This window comes from Eumetopias jubatus, unplaced genomic scaffold (assembly GCF_037043125.1).
Source record: "Eumetopias jubatus isolate StellerSeaLion01/CBP00866 unplaced genomic scaffold, mEumJub1_p1.0 scaffold_14, whole genome shotgun sequence".
NCBI lineage: Eukaryota > Metazoa > Chordata > Mammalia > Carnivora > Otariidae > Eumetopias > Eumetopias jubatus.
In genome coordinates, this window is record NW_028274820.1 from 79,054,026 (window position 1) to 79,081,951 (window position 27,926).

General features: G+C 35.4%; 1 protein-coding gene across 1 annotated transcript; it reads left to right on the forward strand.

Moving 5' to 3' along the window:
• ING3 (inhibitor of growth family member 3) lies at positions 1 to 26,344 on the forward strand. Its single transcript, XM_028104982.2, has 12 exons — positions 1 to 138; positions 384 to 455; positions 3,288 to 3,388; positions 5,230 to 5,295; positions 15,516 to 15,612; positions 17,187 to 17,258; positions 18,098 to 18,217; positions 18,495 to 18,652; positions 19,221 to 19,414; positions 20,729 to 20,921; positions 23,974 to 24,012; positions 25,555 to 26,344. The coding sequence occupies exons 1-12, from the start codon at positions 111 to 113 to the stop codon at positions 25,669 to 25,671; spliced, it is 1,257 nt and encodes a 418-aa protein (XP_027960783.1). The 5' UTR covers positions 1 to 110; the 3' UTR covers positions 25,672 to 26,344.
• The last annotated feature ends 1,582 nt before the right edge of the window (positions 26,345 to 27,926 follow it).

The window sequence follows — 27,926 nt, forward strand, 5'->3', positions numbered from 1 at the left end:
GCGGGTGCTGCTAGCGGAGGCGCCATATTGGAAGGGACAAAACTCCGGCGACAGCGAGTGACACAAATAAACCCCTGGACCCCCTCGTTCCCCCAGCTCTAAGGGCCGCGATGTTGTACCTAGAGGACTATCTGGAAAGTGAGTGGGCGGCGCTGGCGGGGGCCGTCTGTGGGACCTGCGGGCGGGCAAGAGCGCGAGTGGACGGGCAGGCGGGATGGCGGGAGGGAGGGGGAGGCGGGGGATGTTTCTTTCTCACGGTAACTGGCAGCCTCGCTGTGGGCTGCCGGCTCCTTCGACCCCCCCGACGCACGCACGCACGCAGTGACGTAAGCGCGTACTTTCGCCGTTGGCCCCGCCCCTCTGACGGACTCTCCCTTTGACAGTGATTGAGCAGCTTCCAATGGACCTGCGGGACCGCTTCACGGAGATGCGCGAGATGGACCTGCAGGTGCAGAGTAAGTCGGCGCGTTTGCCCGTCTTGGCCGCGCGCGTTCACTGCCAGACTTACTTGCCATCGACTTCATCGCCTCTGCTATTTGACTCTCCTCCGGCTCACTGGCTAGTGCATAAGGAGTTGTAAAAAAGAAAAGGCAGTGCCGAATCTTGCCTCTTGCTTTCCACGCTACTTTTCTCCTCCTTGCTTTTACAAGAGAAGGAGGCACTAGGGCACGTGTATGTGTTCCTTTCTCGAATTCAAAGACTCTGCAATAAAAGTTTCTGTACCTTCAGTGAGAACGTAGATATATGTCTTAATGCACATCGGTGTAAATGTTGAGAAGATTTTGACTTGAGCCCTTACGTATGGAACATAGATTTCAGCATTTATACTTTTGTTAAAGTTCCTTCTATTCCAAAATTTTCAAGAATGGAAAATACAGAAGCATAGGCTATATGCGATTCTTTAGTGACCCTGGTGAACTTGGAATGTCAAATTTTGGGAAAAGTTACACATTATAGGATACATTCTCACTTGTCAACAGGATGATGTTTTTTCAATCAAAATGAGTGAGAGAAATAGATTTTACTGTAAAGCTTCTTATCTGGTGTAATAAAAATTTTGACTTTTTCTTCTATCAGTGATAGCTTGGTAGTCTGGTTACTTTTTCCCAAAATTAACCTTGTTCTTTCATAGAGTGGTATTTGGTTTATCTGATCATTTTTTCTGTGAAGTTTATAAAAAAAAAAGTTTATGGTTCAAAGAAAGTAAAGAGTCAGTGCCTTTGGAGATAAGAAGGTAAATAACTTAGAGCGAAATTACACTTAAAATTACACTTAAAATGAGTACAAATATATGCCCACCATGCTCTGAAAGAACTTCATAAACCTTCCCCTTTTATGAAATGAATGTAATATATCTGTTCCAGTTATCTTGTAGAGCTACTGTATTAAAAATTAAGAGTGCAAAATGAATTATACGGTACATAATTAAAATGTACAATTAGGCGTACCCTTATGGCTGGATGTTACTCTCTGTTTAGATGTAGGTACTCCTTAATTAAATTGTCTAAATGATAATAATGACTGGCTTTCGTGGGGTCTATCCCCAGAAAATATGTTTCTTGATCCCATTTATTCCAACTAGGTTTAGGCTATATACATAAAATGTTTCTCATGCCGCCAGGTTTTTTTCTTAGAAAAGTAGAGGTGGAGGAAGATCTGGATTTTGGGGTATGATTGGGAGGAAGGGGGTATCATGGAAAGACATCAGAGAACCAGCATTCCTTGAGGTAGTTAAGGCCCTGTTCTTTCTCCCTCTTGCTTCTCTACCCCCCTAGTCCTCCACGCACTTCCATGTCCATTGGTCATGAATATACATTTCTCAGCCTCTTGTCAGTTTCATGTGGCCATGCTTAATACAAGTTGATATGATATGGAAGCCTTCTTTTATTCAGGGGATTGTAGTGTAGAAGTCTGAATTGTGTATTTCTTTAGCTTGCTCACAAAATTCATTTTAACTTAAATGTAGTCAGAATGCTAAAGTGGGGGCACCTCGGTGGCTCAGTTGGTTAAGCCGCTGCCTTCGGCTCAGGTCATGATCCCAGGGTCCTGGGATCGAGCCCCGCATCGGGCTCCCTGCTCAGCGGGAAGCCTGCTTCTCCCTCTCCCACTCCCCCTGCTTGCGTTCCCTCTCTCACTGTGTCTCTCTCTGTCAAATAAATAAATAAATAAATAAAATCTTAAAAAAATGCTAAAGTAGTGTTTTCTACAGGTTTTGATGTCAGATAGATCTGAGTTTGTATTAGAGTTTTACTTATTTTTTGACCTTGACCATGGTTTTCATTGTCTATAAAATGAAAATTATCTGAGGATTTAAAATAACACAGTTAAATTAGAATTTATAGTATCTGATACAAAGTAGAAATTCAATAAAGGGTAACTGTTATTTTATTCTCCTTCATTATCATTACAAATTTTAAATTCTTTTGTGATTTGTACTTAGATTATATAAATGAGAGGTTTTATAAACTTGCATTTTATAATAATTAGAATTTTCTAAAGTTAATAGGTACTATGGATTAATAAAAGAGACTTCTTTGTAAAATAAGTTAGAAATTGCTGATTTAAACAAAGGAAAATTTTTAAAAAATTAACTGTAAGACTTCGTAGAATCTTTAAAAACGTATTATATTATTGCCCCGAAAAGTCTCCAAAAGGTTTTTCCTCACTTACATAGCAACAGAATCACTTTTTTTTTTTTAATTGACTTTTCCTTTTTTAGCAGACATGGAATGAGATGACTATTCTTGGCACACACTTAGGGAAAAACTTATCTAGAATAAATAATATAGTGTATCAAGTGAACAAATGATGTACCTTCTGCTGTCAGTCATGATATGAGATGATGGGGTGCTTAATGCCATATAGTGAGAGGTTAAAATCTTTTTATTACTTTTTCTTACTAAAAGAAACGTGAGGATTATCTAGTAGTACTCTTAATAAGAAATTGTGCTTTGGTACATTTGGCTGATTTAATACCATTAGCTTTTGACCCAAAGGCTGTACTATTGAATACTATGGTATAGAACTTATATATGTTGTTGACTACTTTGACTACTGGAAAAATTTTGACATAACAACAAATATAAATTTTCAGAGAAAATTGTAACTTTTTTTTTTAACTAGAGTAATTAAAGCATTTACATAATCAAAGCATGACATATTTAAGTTATTGGCCAAGTGAAAGAGTGTATGTTGTCAGATATTTTTTTCTTTCCCCAAATCAAAGCATGTATATTTAGTGTATGAATTTGGTCATCTAAATATGAAATGTTTTTATTATGTCATAGATGCAATGGATCAACTAGAACAAAGAGTCAGTGAATTCTTTATGAATGCAAAGAAAAATAAACCGGAGTGGAGAGAAGAACAAATGGCATCCATCAAAAAAGTATGTTCTTTTTTGATAGATCTTTACTGATCTATCAGTAAATATTGGGGTCCTCTGAGAAAGATATTTTAAAATGAAATTGTTTTCTGGATATCAAAATGAGGGAAAGTTATCAATGGCTCTTTAGGATTTAAATAATTTGTTGTGTTTCAGAGCTTCAGATGTAGGAATTTTTAATCATTTTGGTAATTTAAAATTTGTTTCAATAATTATCAACTTTTATTAGAGAATTACAGAATCATAAAAAAAGTCCCATTTTTTTTCTTTTACTTTATTCCGGTTACAGCTAATTAAGGTTGCCTTGTCTTCACAGATACTACATTGTCTTCCAATTTTGGCCACAAACTGGGGTGAAAATTAGCTGACCTTGAAGCATATTTTACATAATGTTAGGTACCTAAGTTGGTAGAATCACAGAACACAATCTTAAGTGTTGAAAGGATCATAAAAAAAGTCTTTTAGTTTAAAACTATAAATCTGTATATGAATGGAGCCTAGAAATACAGAATTCCTTGAATTTTGATTAGTCTTACAGTACTTACAGGTCTCTTCCAGATTAGAATGAGTATCAGATCTCTTCCCAAGGTTTGCTTTAAATGTATAACCTGGTGTATTTGGGATATGTTGGAAGAACTACATAAAAGACCTGGGTTTGGTTGTGACTGCCATTTAGCTGTGTGACATTGGACAGGTTCTTTAATATCTCTGAGTAATAATGGCTCCCTCATCCCCAACCTTCATAGAATTGTTCAAAAATCAACTGAGAAAGAAATTTGAAACTACAGATTTAGAGTATTTTTTATATATCTTGCCACATGGGGGAAGCACATAATTGGTCCTGGCTTGGAAGGTACCTGGAGGCCTTGTGTATGTGAGTACAGATCGCACATCTGTAGTCCGGGTGACCCTGGAACAACATGGGCTTGCACTGTACGGGTCCACTTACACGTGGAGCTTTTTTTTTTTTTTTTTTTTTTGATGAATACAGTATAGTACTATAAATGTATTTCGTCAATAACGTTTTTTTCTCTAGCTTACTTTATCCTAAGAATAAGAACATAATACACAAAATACACATTAATCTGCTGTTTACGTTATCAGTGAAGGATTCCAGTCAACAGTTGGCTGTTAGTAGTTAATCTTTTAGTCAGAAGCTTATATATGGATTTTCAACCACATGGGGGGACACCGTGTTCGAGGGGCAGCTCTGCAACCCAAAGTCAGTCTTCATCGCTTTAACCTGTTAAGTTTTTGGTGTAGTACAGCTTGTCTATATCCCTAACAGTCTAGTTCTCCATGTGAATTGATAGAATCATGTTTTTGTTCTTAAATGATTTGCTTTATACTGAGGAGAAATCTAAAGTACAGATTGAATTGTATGAATTAATAGCTAACTTAAAATGAGAGTTCCAGAACAATTGGAAAATAGGGACATGCAGGTCAGAATCTTTTCAATAGTTATACTTTGATTAAAAAGTTTTAAAAATGGGGAGAGCAAATGTTCTTTATAAGTTAAATAAATTGAAACATTTTCTTTGAAAGAAAAAGAACTATTCATTAGTTCACGTCACTTTTACTAGTTTAGAGGCTAGACTTGGACTGTTATTTAATTTTACTTATATCTTTTTTAGGAATGCTGAACATCTTCCTTTAATTCTTGGCCATTGTACATAATTTCTAATCCTACCCCATCGCCATCCTATCCTTAACTGGGTTTTTATTGCTAATGTAGGATGACTGACATTGAGTATAAGGTATGATAATGAAAATGCAGTTATATGTGCTGAATACACATTTTTAAATTATTAATTTATTCTTGAAATGAAAATGTTTTTATTCAGGATTACTATAAAGCTTTGGAAGATGCAGATGAGAAGGTACAATTGGCAAATCAGATATATGACTTGGTAAGTAAAATTAATGTGCATACTATGCCATAAGTACTTAAATTATGGATTATGTTTTAAGTTTTGTTGGCTTAAATGTTAATAGGAAGAATAAACTAAATTTGAAGTATTGCTTTCTTGATCCCATTTCATTTGAGGTTTCAGTGTCTATTTTTTGGTTTCTTTGTGGAGAAGAGTCAGAGTCCACAGTTTTAGTCAACAGGTCAAAAACCTTACGTTTTAGCCAGATTTACATTATTAGAAGATTTTAGCTGATGTTAGACTTTTTTTTTTTTAACAAGAATTGGTCTTTAAATTTATTTTACTAATCCTTATCTTAAGGTAGTATATTTACTTACCTGATAAATCATCTTGAGATTGTTTCTGTGGTAAAATACACATGAGATTACTGTTTTGACAAGACTTATTGGTTGCCTAATTAAAGAAGAAGAGAATCGTTTGAGTCCATATTAAGAGATAGTACTCAACTATCTATAAAGTGATGTCAAATAGATAGCACTCACCAACTGGCTCAGGTGGCAAAAATGGGAAACACTTGATTAAACTTTAAAAAAAGGTTCTTTTTTTGCTGTAGTCGTACTTGAAAAGGATTGAAATCACTGTAAGACAGAGGCAGTATTTCTCAGAGTGGTATAATTATGATGCTGTCTTTTATGTAAAGGATCTTCTAAAATATATACTTTAGGAAATACTCATTTCTGGTTCTGCCTCAAAGCAAGTTAAAGCTAAAAACAAATGGACACTTACCAACTTTAGCATATAGATTTCATATCTATTTTTGTAATCTTATCTGGATACAGTCTCATTACTGAACAAGTATATATAAATATAAATGTTATTGGTAAGACACAAGATAAAAGGTACATACCACATATGGTGTACATTGTAAATGCTTATAGAAAACTAGAAAACATTTGTCATGTGACGCCATAGGAAATGTTTCCTTGTTCTCATATAGTGGAAATTTTTAATGGCTATAATAACCTAGGCTCTTTGTTCATGCAGTGATTTTGAAACAATTTGATAAAAGATAAAATGCCTTTAGAAAGGCAGAGTGAACTATAGCTTTGATTTACTATGGAATTGGAAAAAAAGGTTCTTCATTGTTTTGGTCTTGAATTATGTCTACAAACACAGAAAAAGACATTTTTATTTGAATCCGAGAGAAATTTGTTGAGTAACATTGCTCCTCATACTTAGTGAGTATATATGTCAGTCTTTATTCAGACACTACCTGCTTTTTAAATCTTATAGCTATTTGGCTGTGCTTTTTGTTTATATTTTGTTATTCTAGTACTTTTTATACATTTAAAAAATTTCAATGTATATCATACATTTAGAAAAATATGTATAATGTAAGTATGTTCTTAATAAATATGTGTGGATATTTGGTATGTATCTATCCATTATTTATGAACCACACTGTTTATTCACTCTTGTGCTTCATATAATGGAGTTTTATTTGCATATAACGGAGGAACAAAATGAAAGTACTGTAAATGGCTTCTGTTCTCAAGGTGTTGGTGAATTAGTTGGGAAGACACGCCCACAAACTAAAGTGAAGAGCCTGTATAGAAACATGTAATAAAGATTAATGCAGTTAAATATTAATATCTGGTAAAAAACTGAACTAACTCATGTTGAGTATTGTTAATTTCTTAGAGGATATAAAATGAGTTTTGAGCAGAATTTATTCAGAAGCTCTGGGGCCTGGATTAGGTGTTGTATTGAGGGGAAAGCAGTTCACTCAGAGATATGGATAAACATAGAATGAAAATAAAACTTAGTAAATTCTTTGAGGGGGATAGATTTTTTTAGCCTACGGAGTGAGGTAGTAGAAGGTGATGTAATGAATTGAACGAAATGTAACAAAAAGCAAGTGTCCATAATGGATCCATACAGACATGAGTTCAGCCACTTCCCTGACAGCAGGACTTTGGATAAGTTACTTAATCCCAAAATCTTAGTTTTCTTATCTATAAAATAGCAATGTTAATGTGTGCCTTACTGGCAGATGTGTACACGTCTATAAGATGATCTTAGCTTGTGAGAGCACCACAGGGTGGATGCGCACTTCTTCCTTAAAGATTCCCTCCATCTTCTCTAAGTGGAATTTCCCACTTTCTTGGAGCACTGCTTCACGTTCAGCTCTTCCAAGTGGCACCCAGTTTCTTCCCCATTCCCTCAGTTATTTCCAGGATGGCCTTTTGTCTTTCTTTTGCTCTTCCTCCTCCGTCCTCCCTCTCCCTTTTCTTTTTATGGCTTTTCTTTTCCTGTCCCTCCTTCCGTTCCTTCCTATTTTAGCACTCCATATTAAATCGCTATTTCAGGTGATCATGACATCCTTAATATAAAAATCCATTCCTTTTTGAGACTTAATCGTCTATATTGTCCTCCCATCTTTGTGACCTTCTACCTTCTCTGTGGCTATCACTCATAAGGAGGTTACTGTTCCTCAGGGCAGTCTTTGACCTGCATTGTTTCTTACTGTAGTCAGGTGATCTCACACCGTGATAACTCTCTTCGCTTCTTCTACCCAATTCCAGAGGCCAGGAAGACCAAATGCCACATGGTGAAGAACCGTTCTGTCAAATGCCAGGTTTCCCCGCTGCCCCACACACAACCCAAGCTGTGAAACATTCCTCCATTCATTTTCCGGGTGTTCTCTTAGTTTTAGCAATTATACATTAATGATTCCTCAAGCTCAGGCTTCTCTGAGCCTATTCATCTTAACTGAGAATTCCCAGGCCCCGGAACTCAGTGTGTTAATGTTAAGACTTAACTCTTAGTCTCCTCTTTTCCTTCTCTCACAAGAACCACTCAGCTTACAGTGACTCACATTGGAATATTGCAAGTCATCCTTGTCTCCTCCTTGCCCCTAGCCTCCCCACATTTAGTTAATCAATACGTTTGTTCGTTTTATCTTCTAAATACCTCCATTACCCCTTCCTCTTCACTTCTGCAGCCTGCCACAGTTCAAGAACTTTAAAAAAAAAAACCCGACTGGCATGCTTTTCCTTCCGTCTTTGCTTGGGAAACTTTCTTCATCTTTCATAATGCTGTATGTGCAGTCTCTTTACTAAAATCACCTTAATAATCTTGATATTCGTGTCATTTATATCTAGGGGAAGAGATTTGATCACTTAGAAAAGTCACCCAAGAATGATTTAAACAAAAGATTTATTTTCCTCTCATATAAAGTATCTGTTGGAGGAGGCAGATCAGGGCTGGTATGACAACCCAGACATCATCAGTGTCCCAGGCTGCTTCTAATCTGCTCCTCCTCTTTTTTGGACAGGTAGAAGAGTTGCAGTAGGGGATTACTCAAAAGGGCATATTTTGCAGTTCCTTTCAAAGAGCCTTTCTGGAAATCTTACCTACTGACTTCTGTTTAGGCTTGGCTCCCTGTAGCTGCTTCTTGAAATGTTGCTTAACAGGGCACATTGCCACCCCAGGTGTGTGGGGTTCTGTCAGTAAGGAAGGAGGCTACTGAGTAGGTACTTAGCACTTAGTGCCTTACCCTACCCTCAACAGAATCATACCAGCTTCTAAATCGTTATTCCCATGATTTTATTATTATTTGAATTAAATGGTAATTATTTATTTACCTTTGCTTGTATGTTTGTCTCCCCTACTATAAATGTCAAGAACTATGTTTTGTTTTTTTTTTTTTTAGATTTTAGTGTCTTCAGACTCTACGGTAGTTATTTCTCAGTAAATATTTGTTCAACAAAATCGCCTAAAGAGGTTAGTAGAAAAGAAAAGGCATTACATGATTCCCAAGTTATGAGTGTTAGGGATAGAGTTTAGTGGTGTCCTTCTTTATGTGAGATATTGTAGTTGAGTGACATTTTCTCAAAAGATAATAGAGTCACATTTTAGTATGCTAAGATTGACTTGGTTTTGATGGACAAACAAGGGTAGGCTACAGTGCAAATAGCCCCTTCTCTTCAAGGTATGACTTTAAACCAAGAGAAGTGAAAGTAATGTAATTCAAATTATTTTGGTTTCCTTTAGAATCACTTTAGGAGACCAAACGATCTTATAATCTATGTCTTTGCGCAGATCTTTTCAGTATCCCTCTCTTTAAATTATTCTCCATTTTTTTAGTTTCTTCAGTTTAGATAGGTTTCTTTCTTTGATACATAAGCTCATTTTGGAAGTTCTAAAACAGGCTTTATAGATGTGCCTTCAGCAAAAAGGGCATTTTTTAAAATATTAAGACTTATTGTGAGGCACATGTTTTATTTGAATACCTTTTTTATTTAAATACTTTGCACTTTGTAATTACAAAATATTTTTTGGCTACTTTCAGTTCCTTTGCTTTTAAAGAGATTCCTTTTAAATTATGAAAACATTTAGTAAACACTATTAGACCTTACTATACAATGTAATAACCATATTATTTTCATAAAATAAAAAATATTAGATTTCCTAACCAGGGCCATTGAGGGTATCTGAGGTTCTTAATCATTCTGTACCCTTAGAGCCTGGCCCGATAGATAGTTGAGCAGTGAACAGAAGGACAAAGAAGACTTTCGAGGTGATCCAATCCAGCGTTTCCCAGACCTTAATACTTGCATCCCACCTTCAAGGTTTTTAGGTTATCCATATCATCTGTACATCTATTTACTAAGTAAATTTTTAAATGAAATTTATTTAAGAGGAAAATTTATTAATCTGATGCTATTAACATAAATGAAAAACTGGTATCACTTATCACAAATAAGTAATTATAAAATGTTAAAAAAACAACATACAGCCTCCATGGAATGCTTGTGCTTTGTGCACTGCACCACATTGCAGGGTGGATTGTGGTATTTGAACACTTTATGCTGGAGGGTAAGAAATTTACTTTCGCAAGTAATTGCAGTTGAGCATAAGGGAATTATTGCCTTGTTCATAGGGAGGTTACTAAATGGATTTACCATCTCATATTAGTTACAGTCCCCAAAATATCAACAGTAAATATCCAAGTGAAAGTCTATAAATAGGAAAGAGGAATTAAATTCCTATAACATTTAACTTTTGAGAGCTTAGAAAGCTAAGTGCTTCAAAAGTGAGTGGGTGCGAAGTAGTGTAAATGTATAACTACAGTAATTTTTAATCATAGATCATTTATCCAATAGACAGTGGTACTTCTATTTATATACTTCTACATAGTGGGAGAGTATAACTTTCATTCATTCAGCAAATATTCTAGAGCTCCAGCTATGAGCAGTCTCTGGTGCTAAGTGAGCAGCAATGACACAGAGAAGCAATGAATATAGGCAATTATTAAGTAAAGATTCGTTTAAACTTTGATAAGTGCCATGAAGAAAATAAATGTTGTGGAGAGAGGGATAAAGAAGGAATTACTAGGGGAGGCTGTTAAGAATGTAGTCAGCAGGAGTGGTGTAGTCTCAGGAGGTGACATTTGAAGAGGTACTTGGAAAATGAGGAAGAGCCAGCCATGGGAAGAGAGCATCAGGAAGAACATTTCAGGAAAATGATAGACCAAGTGCCACGTCTGAGGTGGAAGAGTGCTTGGAGGGTTGAAGCAGAGAAGAGACCAGTGTGGTTGGTGTATAGTAAGGAAGGAGAAGGGTGGTGGTGAGAAGGAGCCAGGCAGGAACCACCACATGCGGGGTCTTCTAAGCCAATGGAAACTGTGTGTTTTTTCTTCTGAAAGGAGTAGGAAGCCACCTTAAACAGAGTGAGGTATACCTTAGAGGAAATTGTCTGTATGCCTTTGCTTAAACATTGCATTGTTATGGTAATTTCAAGTAAGCATTATTATTTTTACAGATTTTAATGTACAGTAATTTAGTATATAATTATGTTTGATTTTTGCCCCTCAGCGTTTTACATAGCATGGTATTTCATATATTATTTTTATTGAAATACTTTATTTACTTTTAAAATCAGTCGTGGGCGCCTGGGTGGCTCAGTTGGTTGGGCGACTGCCTTCGGCTCAGGTCATGATCCTGGAGTTCCGGGATCGAGTCCCGCATCGGGCTCCCTGCTTGGCGGGGAGTCTGCTTCTCCCTCTGACCCTCCCCCCCTCATGCTCTATCCCATTCCCTCAAATAAATAAATAAAATCTTTAAAAAAAAATTTAAAATCAGTCGTACACTTTTTATACCTATGACTAGTATTGTACAGATTACTTCATTTATTAAGGAAAGAAACCAGACTGCATAAATATCCACAAATGAAGAGATTGTGGTGGAATTAGGGGTTCAGTAGAACAAACTGAAAATTTATTTCAGTAGTTGTTTTAGTGGAAATGAGCAACAAAAAAAGCTATCCTGTTAAAATAATTTCCTTCTAGAATCCTGATACTCATAGTCATTAAACACTTATTTGTGTTTCTCAGCCAGATGTCACTGTCATCAGGCTGTATTAGATTACAGTACCTAATAAAGTTGATTTATGTATACTCTGATAAAATTTGAGCTTTTAGTTAATGCTTGAATGATTTTAGCAGTCTCTTACACTGCTCAGTACCCTTGAACTTGCTTCTTTTTTATATCCTGGCCTATACCTGAGATGATTATATTTCAGGTATACATTTTACCTATAAATCTGAGAATTCTTCATCTGATACTCTGATTAAAGAAATATATTATGTAAGTTTGACCTTTTGACTTATCTCCTATCCTTATTGTCTTTTAGGAAGATTAGATGTAGTTTATATGCTAAGGCCTCAAATACTTGATTCAGCCTAAAGGTGGGTCAAATTTTCACCTATTATAATTCAGAGGTGTGAAGAATCATTTTCGTGATTTATCATAGAAATAATTTGCCATCATGGTTCCTTTTTTTTCTCCACTTTACCCTCTTTATTCACTATTACCAGATCTTTTCACAGTTAGAAATTTCTCTCTGATTGCCATGGATTTCACCTTAGAACTTTATAAAATAACTTGTGCTCATTCCGAAAGGGCAAGCTAGACATTTCAATTTTAGAATTTGATGGTATTGGAAGCCATCAATCATGTAGAAACTTTTTAAAAAGCTGTATTTAGTTCAGTTTGGGTCCACCAGTGACACATGTTAAAATTTGAATATTGGAGACCAGAAGTCAAAAAGGAAAGAATAAAGGATTACAACTGTATGCTAAAATGTTAAAATATGAGGATTTTTTTGTTTCATGCGGAGGACGCATGAAGTGTGACTTATCTTTGTGATCATCAAGATGTTAACAAACAATGTTGACAGAATTTCCTTTGGCTCTGAAGAGGTCAGAAAAAAAGAGAATTGATTTAGAATTAAAGCAGTTATATTTGGGATTATGAGATATGATTTGGGTCTGTAGAATAAGGAAGCCTTTTGTGGCTGGTATTTATTGACATTAAGTGGGGAACAAATCAGTAATTAGACGCTGTGGTCAGCCTTGTGTTAGGAATCTGGTTAATGGAAAATCTCTCTCAATTGGAGTAGTACCCTCTTTACTACTATAAATCAATCTTATGAGGTGTGTGTGGAGGAGTAGGGTAATGTAGGTTTTTGCTCTGCCTGATACCTGTGGGGCCATTATGGTAATCTGCGAGAATAGGTGCTTTCCCCATTCAGAATCATGGGGGTGGAGGAGATGCACTCTGCAGGTTTCAGGTGAGTTCAGTTGAGCTCTTGCTATGGCTGTTTAATACTGTTGAAGTTCTCTGCTGCTTCATAGCTTGAGTTAAAACATGTGGTCAACTTTCTAACTTCTGATTTTAGTACAGTAGCAGTGACGCTGAGAAAAACAATTCTCATTGCCTAATAATTGCTTCTAATATTCATCAGTTCATAATCTTTTTTTACCTATCCAGAGGTAGGAATGACTAGAAGCTGTCTTACAAAGCTGCCTACCACAATGTGGTTTAGGCTTTTCTTGTTTATTTTAATTATGTATTTGTTTTTAGAATTATTAAATCTTTGGATTCCATTTCTTTTTCTGAGCTGCTAGTATTGGAAATTCCATTATTATTTTCCATGCTCTCATGTGTAATAACCCTTATCGGTACTATCTTTAGTATGAAGCAGTTCTTCAGTGCAGGGGTGGAAGGAGTTAGGGAACGGTACGTGATGTCTTCATCTCACTCTGACTCTATCCTCCTGACCAAGATTCTAACATTCTGCCTGTATATACTGTATATAACTGTTACAGGCCACACCATACTTTGCTTTTTCTTTTTTCTCTGGGAATCTTTTTGTTTTCCTGTCTCTATTCATTCTTCAATTATTAATTTTTCTTTCCATGTATTTGAAAACAATACATTCTTCACCCTCTAACTCATTTGCCTCCTTAGTGTCTGCCACAGCCCAAGGTTATATATGTATTTTTTTATGTACTACTTCTAACTCTTTTCCAACTGTTGCTTATTTGCTATGTCTAGGTTTTTAAATATTTAAAAACATTTATTGTGTTAAGCTCACATAAATCTTGATTTGTCAGCCAAATTGTAATCCTATGAAAGCAGGGATTCTCCCTCATTTTTCATGTATTTTCCATTTAACCCAATGCCAAGCACAAATCTCAATATTGCAGGTAATAAAGGTGGTGGAATATTTTCATTGCGTTAAGAGGTCTTGGAATTTAAATATGAGTATTTTTTCTGACTTCCCTTGAGATTAAATTTTGACAATGTAAGAGATATTCTTAAATAATTGAGGTCTGTGTTCACACTTTATTATTGGAAGGGAGGTTCCATTAAAGGATGCTCAATTACCTGCATGTTCTTTGAATAGGAGCATTTGTCCATAATACATGCCTCTATAGGATTTTAAATACTGTAATTGCAGACTCTGCCAAGCTCTGAAAAATAACTTGTGTGTGAAGATGGACAGAAAATTGGGTTTTAAATTATTGAAAAATCACTAACCAGTACCCCACTGGGTGCTGTTAATATACAAAATATAAATAACAAGAAAACATTCTTATTTTTCAATTTGAATTATATTATTCTAAGTTAAAAAACAGTTGGCTGCTGCATGCAGAACTTAGAGGGCAATGTTAGGTGTAAATGGTGAAGAACAATTTCTTACAACCAGATCAGAGTTAATCCCTTCTCCATAATGCGTTAGCTATTGCCTTTGGGCATGTTACTTAACCCTTCTGAGCCTTAGTTTCTTCACTTATGAAATGGAGACAGTAATAACCTATATCAAAAGATTAGAGCAAGGGCTAGGAAAGATAGAAGAGCATCTAATGCACCAAGCACATTACATGACATCTAACACACACAAATTGTCATTTGCTACTTTTCTCCCCAATTTAGGTACTACTTCTCTCCATCAGTTTAGGTACACATTATTTCATTCTTATTTAATTTTTTTTTGTTTTCATGATGTATCATAGACACTGATATTTGTAAGAAAGTCACTCTTAATTATTTAACAATGATCCATTGGGAATCTAGAGTTTGAAAAAAGATGTCAATAATATAACAATATTTTTCAAAAAATTTGTTTTCTTTGTTTCACTTCAAAGTGGTAAATTTGAAAAAGTATTGAAAAAATATTTACTATTAACCTTAAAAAATTAAGACTTGTTGCTAGTTTGAGGTATTATATAATTTTCTGAAATCAGTCAAGAGATCTCTAGTTGAATGAGAAAATAAAATTTGCCACCTTCACAAGGGCGGTAGTATTAGCAATAAAATCATTTAAACCAGGCTCTTTGGGGAATGGAGTTTTCCGGCTAAAAACCCCTTTTGTTTCAACCCTCTACATAAATGTTTACAATTATAATGGTTTACTTTTCTGCCTTAGAGAAATTTATGTATAGAATATAGTAGCCTCTTTGTTTATAGACTAAGGATCTTTCATTCTTCATTCTAAGTAACAGTAATTATAGTATGGCAGTGTGGTGGATAGCCTTATTATAAGTAGGAGATTAGGTTGAAAGTAATCCCAGGGTATACTATAAAAAGTTACCAACCCTCCTGCACTTCCTCCCTCCGCAATTCCCAAGTATCAGTTTTGTTTAGTTTCACATCTCACTTCTGAATATTTTCTAACAAATTGTGATTTTGGTTTCTTAAAACTTCAAATTTATTAAGGGAGACTTGAGAGATTATTTCATGTAGCACCCTCATTTCATAGATTAAAATACTGAGGTGTAGGTTAATTGACTTGCTCAAGGATACTAAGCAGAGGCACTAAAAGAAATAAAGATTTAGTTTTCCTCATTAAACTGACACTTTAATAGTGTCCCAAATTTTGGTGGTTATCTTTGATCTTCTTTGAAACAGGTAGATCGACACTTGAGAAAGCTGGATCAGGAACTGGCTAAGTTTAAAATGGAGCTGGAAGCTGATAATGCTGGAATTACAGAAATATTAGAGAGGCGTAAGTAAAATTTACAGTTTTCCATCAATGTTGGACAGTCCATGTGAAAATCACGGAGGAGACGCTTGTCCCACGGAGACTTCTCAGATCCTGCGCTTCTGTGGATGGTGGCAACTGGGTCGGACAGTGTGGACTCTAGCAGCTAGAACTGTTTGGGTTGTGGATACGGAGAGAGATGATACAAGATATCGTACACTCACTTTTTATTAAAATCACATATTAAGTCATTCCATTTTTTAATATGTGTATATGTTAGGTGAATGGTGAGAACAAAGACTGAAAGAAATATAACCATCTAGAAACAAGTTAACCATATGTCATTAAATGTATTGACTTTGCACTGCCTGCTGGATACACTTAAACTCTGAGCAAGGCTGTTATTTTTTCTTCCTAAGAACTGCCTTAAGGCTTTTCCTCAACTGTGTTAGTAAGAAAGATTTTAGTTGATTCCAAAGCATTTCCTCTTTTTCTCAAAGAAGTAAACTTTTTCTTATCAGTAAGAAGCCATTTTAATATTTCTTTGTAAGGTTCTACTTGATCTGCTATAATTTACCTTTATTCTTTTTTTTTCTTGATGCATTTCTTCAGCAAGAACATGTACTTGTTTCTACATACTGATGAAAAATTTCTTTATGGTGTTAGATTATGTGTATATTTACACACTCCCTAGAATAGGGGAACAACCTAGTCATGAATCCATCTTGGTATCCACAGTTGCATTTTTGTATTCAAAAGTAGATCTATCACTTCAGATGATCATCTAATTTGTTTGTGATACTTTTATTCCAAGGAAACCCTATCTGAGAATAGTAAGTATTTTGAAACAAAATAAAATGTTCTATAGCTGCTCTAATTTTTTTTGAAATGCTAATAATAACTGTGAATAACATAATTCATGCCTATTCAGTACTGCAGGAAGGTTAATGAAGCATCCTCTGTAAGGACACAGACACACAAAACTAAATGAAATCAAGTTATAAAATCTGCTCCACCCTGTGCCCTGCCATAATTTCATCTCAAGGGATCAAGATAAACCCAGAAAATTTCTTTAAAAGTATTTTAATGCTTGGCGGTAGAGATTCTGTGCCGAACTTCTTTTAGGAAGTCTTTACTATCATATATTATTTTAACAATCAAAGAATTTTCTTTCATAAAGTAATGTCCCATCACCTGATACTTTAGGATCTCACACAGAAAGGTCTTCAACCCGGTATAACTAATTTGAGTTTTTCAGATCTTATTGGTAATGGAGTTATAATATCCATTCGTCCACTTATGTGGTACCCTCTGTCCTGAATTCCCCAATTAGACATTAACATGCCTTGAGCTGTTTTGTACTTAAGGTGAATAATAAGAAGTGGATTACATATTATTTAGAGAGAGGATGAAATTGGCTCAGGGTGAAATTGGCAGTGGTGATTCTCTAATGTGTTTGACTAAAATGATACAGGCATATGCATCAGGGCTTGCCAGTCCTCTGCTAGGTGAGGGTACAGAGTGCCTGTACTTGATTGACCTGTAAAGTTCTGCGTTGACATTGAATGGAGATGTATCTCTGTGCATTTCTTTTTTAGGATCTTTGGAATTAGATACTCCTTCACAGCCAGTGAACAATCATCATGCTCATTCACATACTCCAGTGGAAAGTAAGTTTGGTTTAGGGCTGCTAAAATTTTCAGTACAATTAAAAATTCATTATATTACCTGTATATTCTTTTTAATTAGCTCCATACAACCAATTGAGGAAAAAAATATCCTTCCCTTTCTTTTATTTTGTGAGATCTACTTTTTCCTTACAGTTCCTGGTAGATTTACCTTCATCATTTGGGAAAAGTGTATTTGATTTGGGAGTAGAGCGTTTGCTTTTCCTGGAATACATTGAGGACAAATGTATTAATAGCATCATATACTTCCTACATACAGACACCTGATTCTCTCTAGAGAGTGTTGTAACTCAAGCCAAATGATAAACTACATGATGGTGGGCTCTTTGCTTTTTTATCATCCTTGCTTCTCCTGTGCTTAGCCTACTGTTTGGCATGTAAGAAGGCCTCAGATGTTTGGTAGGTTAGTGAGCAAATGAATGCTTGGTTCGTTGTTAGCCAGCTAGAAGACTGTATCAGTGTAATTTGTGACAGATCAATTTGATATGAAAGAAGGGTTGATTGAAAACTATTCAAAATTGTAGATAATGTTTTGAAAACAAAATTCTTCTCATGTTATATGTGAAATCATGGTGCATCGTGGGTTATCTGTAGTATTTTGCTACTGAAGTTTTTTTTCGAAATGTGTGGGAAGGCTACTCTTAACAAAACAGGTGACACAGAGAGTTCTGCTTGTCCTGTCCTCCAGGAAAACATATTGTTCTATATTCCATGAAGAACTCAGAACATAACTATACTTGTTTATAACTGAATGGAAGTATTATGTCTTGTCCATAGTCCTCTAAAGTTTAAAAACATAAAAATTCTTTATTTATATTCAGAAAGGAAATACAATCCAACTTCTCACCATACAACAACAGATCATATTCCTGAAAAGAAGTTTAAATCTGAAGCTCTTCTATCTACGCTTACATCAGATGCCTCTAAGGAAAATACATTAGGTAAGTTTATTATCTTAAATAGGAATGTTTGCTTTTTGTTTGTGTTGAAGTAAGGGCAAATGAAAGCATTCACGATTAATGGATCATACAGATTTTTTACTTGGTCAAAGTCCACATATGGAGAAAGAAGAAAAGGAAAAATGGGACATGAACATTTCATAGTGACATGAAAATGTTAAATTTAATGATTATATCTGTACTGGGAAATAATGTATTTTAAGCTCACTAACATTATGTTCTCTCCAACCATTTTTATGTCTTCTTTAATTCTACATAGGATGTCGAAATAATAATTCTACAGCCTCTTCCAACAACGCTTACAATGTGAATTCCTCCCAACCTCTGGCATCCTACAATATTGGCTCGTTATCCTCAGGAACTGGTGCAGGGGCGATTACCATGGCCGCCGCTCAAGCAGTTCAAGCCACAGCTCAGGTAGGGAGGAAAAGGCTTGGAAATAGCAGGTACATTTTGTCTGAATCATGGGCAAACTCCAATAGAAACAGAAGGAGTTCTTTTACACTGTATAGTTTCATTTTTAAGGCATGGTTTTATGATATCTGACATTTTCTTTGATGGAACTTAAGTGCATTAGTTTGCCTGATTGATCATGAAAAGTAACAAATAGATTCGTGCAAGCTCATGCAGATCCCTTCACACAGTGCCAGCTCATGATGTGCACGGTGTTGACAGTGAGCCACAGCACCTGCAAGGACAGTACTTTGTCCTCCCTCCCGGCGCCTCACAACTCACTCCGCCCTACGTTTGTTCACTGCTGTACAGTTTATATTCCAAATTAAGTTACCAATTCTGTAGCTCCTCCCTAACTGTGTAAAAACTGATTTCAAATCTTTATGTAAAACAGCTTAAATTACAGTGATGAAAATAATGGTTTAAACAAAATAATATTGGGTAAACCAACATAACTCTGTAACTAGTAGGACTGAAAAAGAAAAGCTGCATATATACGCCTATTAATATTATCAATGAATGTCTGTTTAAGATGAAAGAGGGACGAAGAACATCAAGTCTAAAAGCCAGTTATGAAGCGTTTAAGAATAATGACTTTCAGCTGGGAAAAGAATTTTCAATGCCCAGAGAAGCGGCTGGCTATTCATCATCTTCAGCACTTATGACTACATTAACACAGAACGCCAGTTCATCAGCAGCCGACTCACGCAGTGGGAGAAAGAGCAAGTAAGTTGCATTGGTACAGTAGCCCTGTACTTTTACTAAGTGTGCCTTGTACCAGTCTACTTGGCATCCAGCCGGGCTTGGATATATGAAACAGGTGGGTATAATGGATCAGGATGAACTTTGGGGAGGCAGGAAGGCATGACATTTTCATTCACACTGCCATGCTTTGGAGGAGTAACATCTTTAAAAGGTGTTAAAAGTCTTTAATCTTTCTAGAGTCTTAAATTGGGTATAAATGACTTCTGTTTACTTTCTTTTGTTCATTAGGATAAGCCATTTTATGGAGCTTTTTTCCTTTATAATCTCTTACTTGTCATGTGGTTCAATGTAAATTAAGTATAAAATACAAATTTTATCCTGGGAATTTTTTTTTAAATAAAATTCTTCATTTTCATTAAAAGTAAATTGTCTTAATTCTTGGTCTTATGCCCCAAAAATTGAAATAATGAAACTACCCCTAGATTTTGTATATGAGACTCAGCATGATTGTCTGCATTATCTTAAATATGAAAATTTAACAGGATCTAGTACCATCTATTCCAGGTATCTGCATTTGCTAGATATTCAGACATAATAAAAGTTCAAATGGTAGACCAGAATAGATTACCTAATAATTGCATCATAATTTATTTTTAAATGTATTTCCTGTGAGTAAATCTCTTAAGGAATGATCAATCTAGAATTACCACAAAAGTGCTAGATATCTTAAAAAGTAATTCCTCTTAATAACCCAAATTCATTATAACTGCTGATAATAAATTTCCCTATTTTTAAAATATAATTAGCATATAAATATTAGTAAATTGTGAATTTTAACACTGTTTCCCATCTTACACAGGTAAGTATTCACATGTTGATTGATGGTCATGATCATTTTCATCAACTTCTTTTGTGTATTTGTGTTTTAGATTTTGATGAAGAGTATTCAGTTTGCTTAAAAATACAAAGAATGTCTGGCAGGTAGCCATAACCAGTACTAATTCTTAAAACTATTACCTGTAATTTAAGTCAATGTGAAGTAGTAATAGTTTAAAAAATTATCGTTAAAACATAGTTTGAAAGAACCTTTTGAATATCTTTATTCTCCAGAAAACAAACAAAAATCTCAAACAAAAATAAACTGTTATGAAAAAGTTGCTCTTTGTTGCTCTTAACAGTTGTGCCTTTAAATCTGTGTATCAGGTTATTCTAACTTCATGTTAAACGTTAATTTACACGTTTAATGTCATTTCATTTCATACCACTGATTTAGTAGTTACTCTCCCGTAACTTCTTCTGGATGCCAAGCAAATAAAACTGATGCTGTTTTTTCAGAAACAACAACAAATCTTCAAGTCAGCAGTCGTCATCTTCCTCCTCTTCCTCTTCCTTGTCATCATGTTCTTCTTCATCAGCCGTCGTACAAGAAATCTCTCAACAAACAACAGTAGTACCAGAGTCTGATTCAAACAGTCAGGTCGATTGGACTTATGACCCAAATGAACCACGATACTGCATTTGCAATCAGGTAAAAGTCTGATGTGTCTATACCAGCCTAGCCTGAATAAAATAGAAAACAGCTATTTCATTTTTTAACATGCTTTTTTTTCTCCAGTTAAAATTCTTTTGCTTTCTTCTATAATTTTCTTCTGCTTCTTATAAAATCACGTTTGCTGAAAATACAGAGTCTAGTCACCCATAATCTCAGCCCTCGGAAATAACCTATAATTAGGCATTTTGATTTATCACTACTGTATACCCCGCATGCATGTTGTCTTAGTCTGCTCAGGCTGCCATGACAAAATACCACAGTCTGACTGGTTTAAACAGCAGAACTCTATTTTCTCACAGTTCTGGAGGCCAGGCAGTCCAATATGAAAGTGCTGACTGATCCATTCCTGGTGAGGACTCTTTTCCTCGCTGGCAGACGGCCCCCTTCATGCTGTGTCCTCACATGGTGAAGAGAGCTCTGGTGTCTCTTCTTAAAAAGGCACCGACCCTATTGAAAGAAGATTCCACCTCTATGGCCTCATTTAGCCTTTATCATCTCACAAACCCTATCTCCAGATACAGTCACAGTGGGGGGTAGGGTCACAACACAGAAATTTGGGGGAGAGGTGCAAACATTCAGTCTCTTACACCTATGTACACACAGATGCACACGTGTGTTTGTGTGTGTATGTATGTGTGTGAATTTGACGAGTTGGATCACAGTATATTCTTTATGTAACACTTTTGCACAAAGTCAGGTGTACTGAACATCATTTTTCTTAATTTTTTTTAATCTTCTCACAGTTACTTGTTATACTGTGTGTAACTTTTTAAACCAATATTTAGCTATAGGTTTTTTTAGTGGTTTTAATTTTTTTGAGATTACAAATAACATGGTAGGCATTTTTTATGTAACCCATTTTATACATCTAATTTCTAAGATAATCTTTTAGAAATAAAATTAAGTTAAAATATTTGTTGCAGACTACCAAATTACCTTCTGAAGTTCATTAGCAAAATCTGATGAGCATGCCTGTTTCCTAAACCCTGTCCAGCGCTGGATACTATTTTATCTTGAAAACTCTATACCAATCTGATAGTTTTATATCACACAATCATTTCAGTTTATGTTAGTAGTAAAATTGGACACTTTTTAAGCTATTTTTATTTTTTCTTTTATGAATTAATTCATTGGTGTTGGCCAATTTTTCTATCATTTTTGTCATGTACATTATAAATACTTTGCTTGGTTTAGGTTTTTTTGTTTTGTGTTTAATTCTGAAATTCCAGTTTTATGGAGTAATGACTGTCAGTCTTTTTCTTTATGAAGTCAGCTGTGGGGTATATGCTTACCTCCTTGCCTTTTCCCCATATAAATGCGTCTTGCATTTTTTCCCATTTGCAAATGGCTTTGTCTAGCTCTTGATATACTTCAGTTTCCTCACGTTTAAATCTTTAATCCATCTGCAAAAAAAACTTAATCCATCTGCAGTTTATTGTGTTTAATGGTGTAAGTTGGCAATCTAATTTTTGAGGATTTGCCATTTTTTTTAAATTTTATTTTATTACATTATGTAAATCACCATACAATACTTTATTAGTTTTTGATGTAGTGATCCACGATTCATTGTTTTTGTGTAACACCCAGTACTCCATGCAGTACGTGCCCTCCTTAATACCGGGCTAACCCATCCCCCCACCTCCCTCCCCTTTAAAACCCTCAGTTTGTTCCTCAGGGTCCATAGTCTCTCATGGTTCATCTCTCCCTCCAGTTCCCCCCCCTTCATTTTTCCCTTCCTTCTCCTAATGTCCTCTATGCTGTTCCTTATGTTCCACAAATAAGTGAAACCATATGATAATTGACTTTCTCTGCTTATTTCACTTAGTATAATCTCCTCCAGTCCCATCCATGTTGCTATAAAAGTTGGGTATTCATCCTTTCTGATGGCTGAGGAATATTCCATTGTATATATGGACCACATTTTTATCCATTCATCTGTTGAAGGGCATCTCGGCTCTTTCCACAGTTTGGCTATTGCAGACATTGCTGCTAAGAATTTGCCATTTAGAAGTTTGTTAGGTTTTCTCCTGTCACCTGACAAACATTTTATTTTTTTAAAGATTTTATTCATCCATTTGACAGAGAGACACAGAGAGAGGGAACACAAGCAGGGGGAGTGAGAGAGGGAGAGGCAGGCTTCCTGCTGAGCAGAGAGCCGGACGTGGGGCTCGATCCTAGGACCCTGGGATCATGACCTGAGCTGAAGGCAGATGCTTAATGACTGAGCCACCCAGGCACCCCTGACAAACATTTTTTAATATTAGTTATTAAGAAAGTTCTGTGAAGATCCTGGCAGTAAAAATAGATTACCTTTTACAAAAGAACAAAATCAGATTCACCCTAGATTTCCCATCTATAACACCAAAAACTAGTTGATGAAATACATCTATAGAGCTTTGAGGGAAAAATCTGAGTGCTCCCCGCAAAATTTTTAACCAGAGAAGTTGTTTGTGTGTATAGAACCATATACAGATATGCTCACTCATGCAGAGAATCAGGTAGTATACTATGTAGTTATAATCCTGACTGAAACATTTCTCAGTCCATTGAGAACTTAAATTAATTGAAGGGTTATGAAGTTGTATTATAAAATGCTGGTGATGAACAGCAAAAAGAAAAATGAGAAAGGGCAGATAGTAAATTGATTATAAGTTTAGAAGTTTCAACTCTTGACTGCAAAAATATAAATGACCCAACATGACCCAAGAAAAAGTAAAAACCTTAAGTAACCAAAAAAGAAACTTAAAGTCTTTACAAAAGAAACCACCCACAAAGGTAATTTGTCAAGGTTCTTTCAGATTTTCAAAGGGCACATAATTTCTGTGTATTTCCCTCGGTGCCCCTGCTCAAAAATATCTTTTAGTAAAAAGTTATAAATCTTTATAAACTCTTTATTAAAAAACTATATACCTTATTTCTTAATGCAATTGTATATTCACCTCTGTTTTCTAACAGTATCATCAACAATTTGGATTTAGGTGCTTATCATATAGTCATAATAAAAAATATTTACTTTTATTTTAACTAGGTATCCTATGGCGAGATGGTGGGCTGTGATAACCAAGATGTAAGTATTAAATTTTTCCATTTAGGAATGAAAAAAATCACAGATTATTATTACTTGAACATTTTTCTTATTTACGGTGTTTCTCAGTCTAAGAAAACAGGTCTGCAGTTACATTAACTATATTATATTAATGCTAGAATATTTCTCTCCAAAACAGGGTAGTGTCACTTCATGTTCCCAGTTTAACTCTCTTAAAGCTAGTTTTATGATTTCATGTGCACATTATAAATCTCAAAAGGTTTTATGTTGTATGAAAATTAGAAACATCCTCCACCTCCTTTGCTAAATAATACTGTGTTTACTAGAATCCAGTTCACTTGTCACGGTGAAAAAACGGCATTTTAAGGCAGTACATTCTGTCAGGAAGCGTGCCGCTAGTGGGGGTGGGGTGGGGAGGTGGTATAATATGAGGTTATTTTCCTCCTATCAGTGTAGTGTCTCCTATTGTACTCTATAGCTGTCAGCTGATAAGAGCCCCTTCTGATATAAAAAGTAAAGGAGGTTTGAAAGAAAACTCCTTTTTTTGTTTTTTTTAGGAAGCTTAATTTTGGTTAGAGATATATTTTTATTGGATGCTGAGAATCTTTTTTCTAGTAATTTCACTCCCTCCTCACTTTCACAAACTTCCAGCCCCCTTTGTTCATCTTTTCCTGCAGAGGAATTCTAAAGAAGAATCCATAATGTCAGAATCCTAAGGTTAAAAATAGCAGTTTAAAATTTTTTAAACCAATCTGAAGATTGAGCAGGGTTGGCTTGGTACATTAAAGTTTGTGCTCTCCTGACCGGACAGGGTCCCAACAATGTGTTCATGTAGATAGAGAAAGGCTGTCCTTCCACTTCCCCCTTTAGAATCACTTGTGGGCTGATTATTGTATAACAATATTGCCCAATCATTCCAAGAACACTATTGTAACCTCCTGGGGCAGTTAGTGAAAATGATGCATTTCTGTGAATACCCCATCATACTCTCTGATCCCTCTCATTCCCACTTACGCTCTTCTGAGTGCTAAGATTTTCCGTGGAAGTGTAGAACTGCTTAATATGTTATAGAGTAGAATCCCTTTTCTCTGCATATCTAGGAATAGATCTACCCAGAGAGGAAATCCAGGGCATCCCTTTATGTTTTTCACTGCAACCAGCTTATTCTACTTTATGAGGAAGTGAATAAGGCTGAATATTAAATAAAATCTGTAAAATGTATTTACTTTCTTTGTGAGAGACCCATCTCATTTCTTGTCCTTGAAAGTTGGTATCAGCTTACTCCCTGGCTTAACAAGAATAAGTGAACTTTCGTTCATTGCTTGGGATCATGGAAATAGGTGACATGAACCTCTGAGTTAACAGAGATGCATACTTTTTCTGTGCTTCCATTTTCTTATCTTTGAAACCTATCAGTTGGATTCAGTGATCTGTAAATCAGCTCCTAGATGTAAAAGTTCTGTTTCCATGAATCTTATTATTAATATTCAGTCTAGTGGGCATATTACACTCTGTAGTCTTTGGAGGTATTAAAAACTATTTCTCTGCCATTTTGCTTTCCAGTGCCCAATCGAATGGTTCCATTATGGATGTGTTGGGTTGACAGAAGCACCAAAAGGAAAATGGTACTGTCCACAGTGCACTGCTGCAATGAAGAGAAGAGGCAGTCGGCACAAATAAAGGTGGTCGTTTCATTTGAGGAAGAAAATACTTCAACTAAACATTTTATATAGGACTTGAAAAAAGAAGAAAAGAGAAAGAAGACACAATGCATTTCCAGGCAACCACTTCAAGGATTTACACAGACAATCCTGTAAGATCTTGAACTTGAATTTTATGGGTTGTATTTTAATAATGTAAGTAAATTATTTATGCACTCCTGGTGTGCTATGAATATTATTCCAGTTAGCCTTGGATTATTTCAGTGGCCAACATATGCAGACATTTGTACTCAACCATTTTCTCAAAGTAATGGGCATTCTATAATTTAGACTTCAGAGAATTCCAACGATGAAGATTTTAAGAAAAGTATTTTATATTCAACAGGTATGTTCTGCTGCATGTACTGTACTCCAGAGCTGTTATGTAACACTGTATATAAATGGTTGCAAAACAAAAAAAAAGTCAGTGCTTCTAAAAAGAATTTAAGATAATGGTTTTTCAAATGCCTTTATAATAAGCTTTGTTTCTTTGTGAAACTAAATTCAGCAGGCTGAAGGAAATGGTTCATGTGATAAAGTGGGCTGGTGTCCTCTAGAGTACCTGGGTACATAAACAGAAACTCCTGTAGGTAAAAATGAATCTGTGCCATTAGTCTTTATATGTTTCTGCATCCAGATAGAGTGCAGTTCATGGGGGGGAGGGGGGGACATGGGAGGGGCTGAAAGGGAAAGGGTGTTAAAGTGATACATTTTTATACCAAATGTGTTTATTTTTTTGTGCAAGTAATCCTTAAAATTGGAATTGTATTAGGTGTTAAAATAAAGTTTTTAAAAAATTACTTGTATTTATACTTTACACACTATTAATAAGGAAAATTTCTTAATTCCAATTAACTTCCAGTTTTCATAATCTAAAAAGGACAGAGTCCCAGGACACACAATGCTGTGTAATCTGTGATTTCTTTAACAGTGCTTGGCATTTGTGACGTGAAAATAAGGGAAAGACATTTTTAATGTAAATTTGAAATGCAAATGTATTTTTCTAGAACATCTCTCTGGCTTTTCCTTCAGTCTAAGACATGAAAGAAGTCTAATTATGGTAGATAAAATGAAAATAATGGTAATAGATGTTTTGACTTGAGGCAGTGTGGCCAATTTAAGTAAAGAGACCTCCTGGATTGGAGCTTAAAATTCAGTTCTATTTTGGATACTACCACTTACTGGTATGATAGTTAATTCAAATTTTGAATCACTCTGGGCCTTATTAAACCAGGGTGATGCTGGCTGCAGGATGTCTGTAATCACTCTTAAGGTTTTATTCTATAGGTGCTATTTAAATTAAAATTTTGCGTAGTGGAGGTTTTATTTCAGGTATACTATCAAGTCAGGTTGGTAGAAAAATCCTTAAAACTTTAGAAATACTTATTACATCATTTCTTTTATGTTGAAACTTACTGGGTCCATTAGATTTCTGCTTTAATCAAAACCACTTATGAGCCTCTCAGAACTTATTCAGAAGACTATAAAATCTATGCAATGCTACCCAAAGGGTATGGATTAGATAGGGGATTTCTTTTAGCTTCACAAATCCTCAGTTCTGAGCTGTTGCAGACTGATTTTATAGCTGGAGAGCCCATAAAACAAAGTTGGTTTGTTTGTGGGTATTCACAATTTCACAATATCATGAGTATCATGATTCCGTAACACTCAATATTTTCATGGAGATTTTATAAACCTTTAAGAAATAATATATAACATAGCATTCACTTAGCTTTAATGCACGTTGCCTGGAGATGCTCTGTGGTATTGTTTAATCTTCTAATTATATATAGTGACTTTTCCAAATTCATTTTCTAGGAATTGGTCAAAGGAAAAAGCCTTATGTACAGCCTTATTTTAAGAGAAAGTTCCTTGTCTGAGTCAGGAACATCCCTATTTCCAGCTGCTACAGCCCCTTCCTGTGTGAATTCCACTGCTTACCAAATCACTTAGAAAACATTTGACCAAATTTAACCTCAAACATCGACTATTTTATGAAGCCTCTGTAAAGAAGCAAACCAAAATTTTGTTCACTTATTTAGTAATTGGTGGAACTTGTTAGTATCTTGAGATATTATATATATATGTATACACACACACACACACACACACACACACACACACACACACACACACACACGGGCCAAACATGGAACTACCTCCTCAAAAAAAAAAAAAATGTGGCCAACTATTAATATTCTTTGAGACATTTACACCAAGGGGTGGGATAAGCAT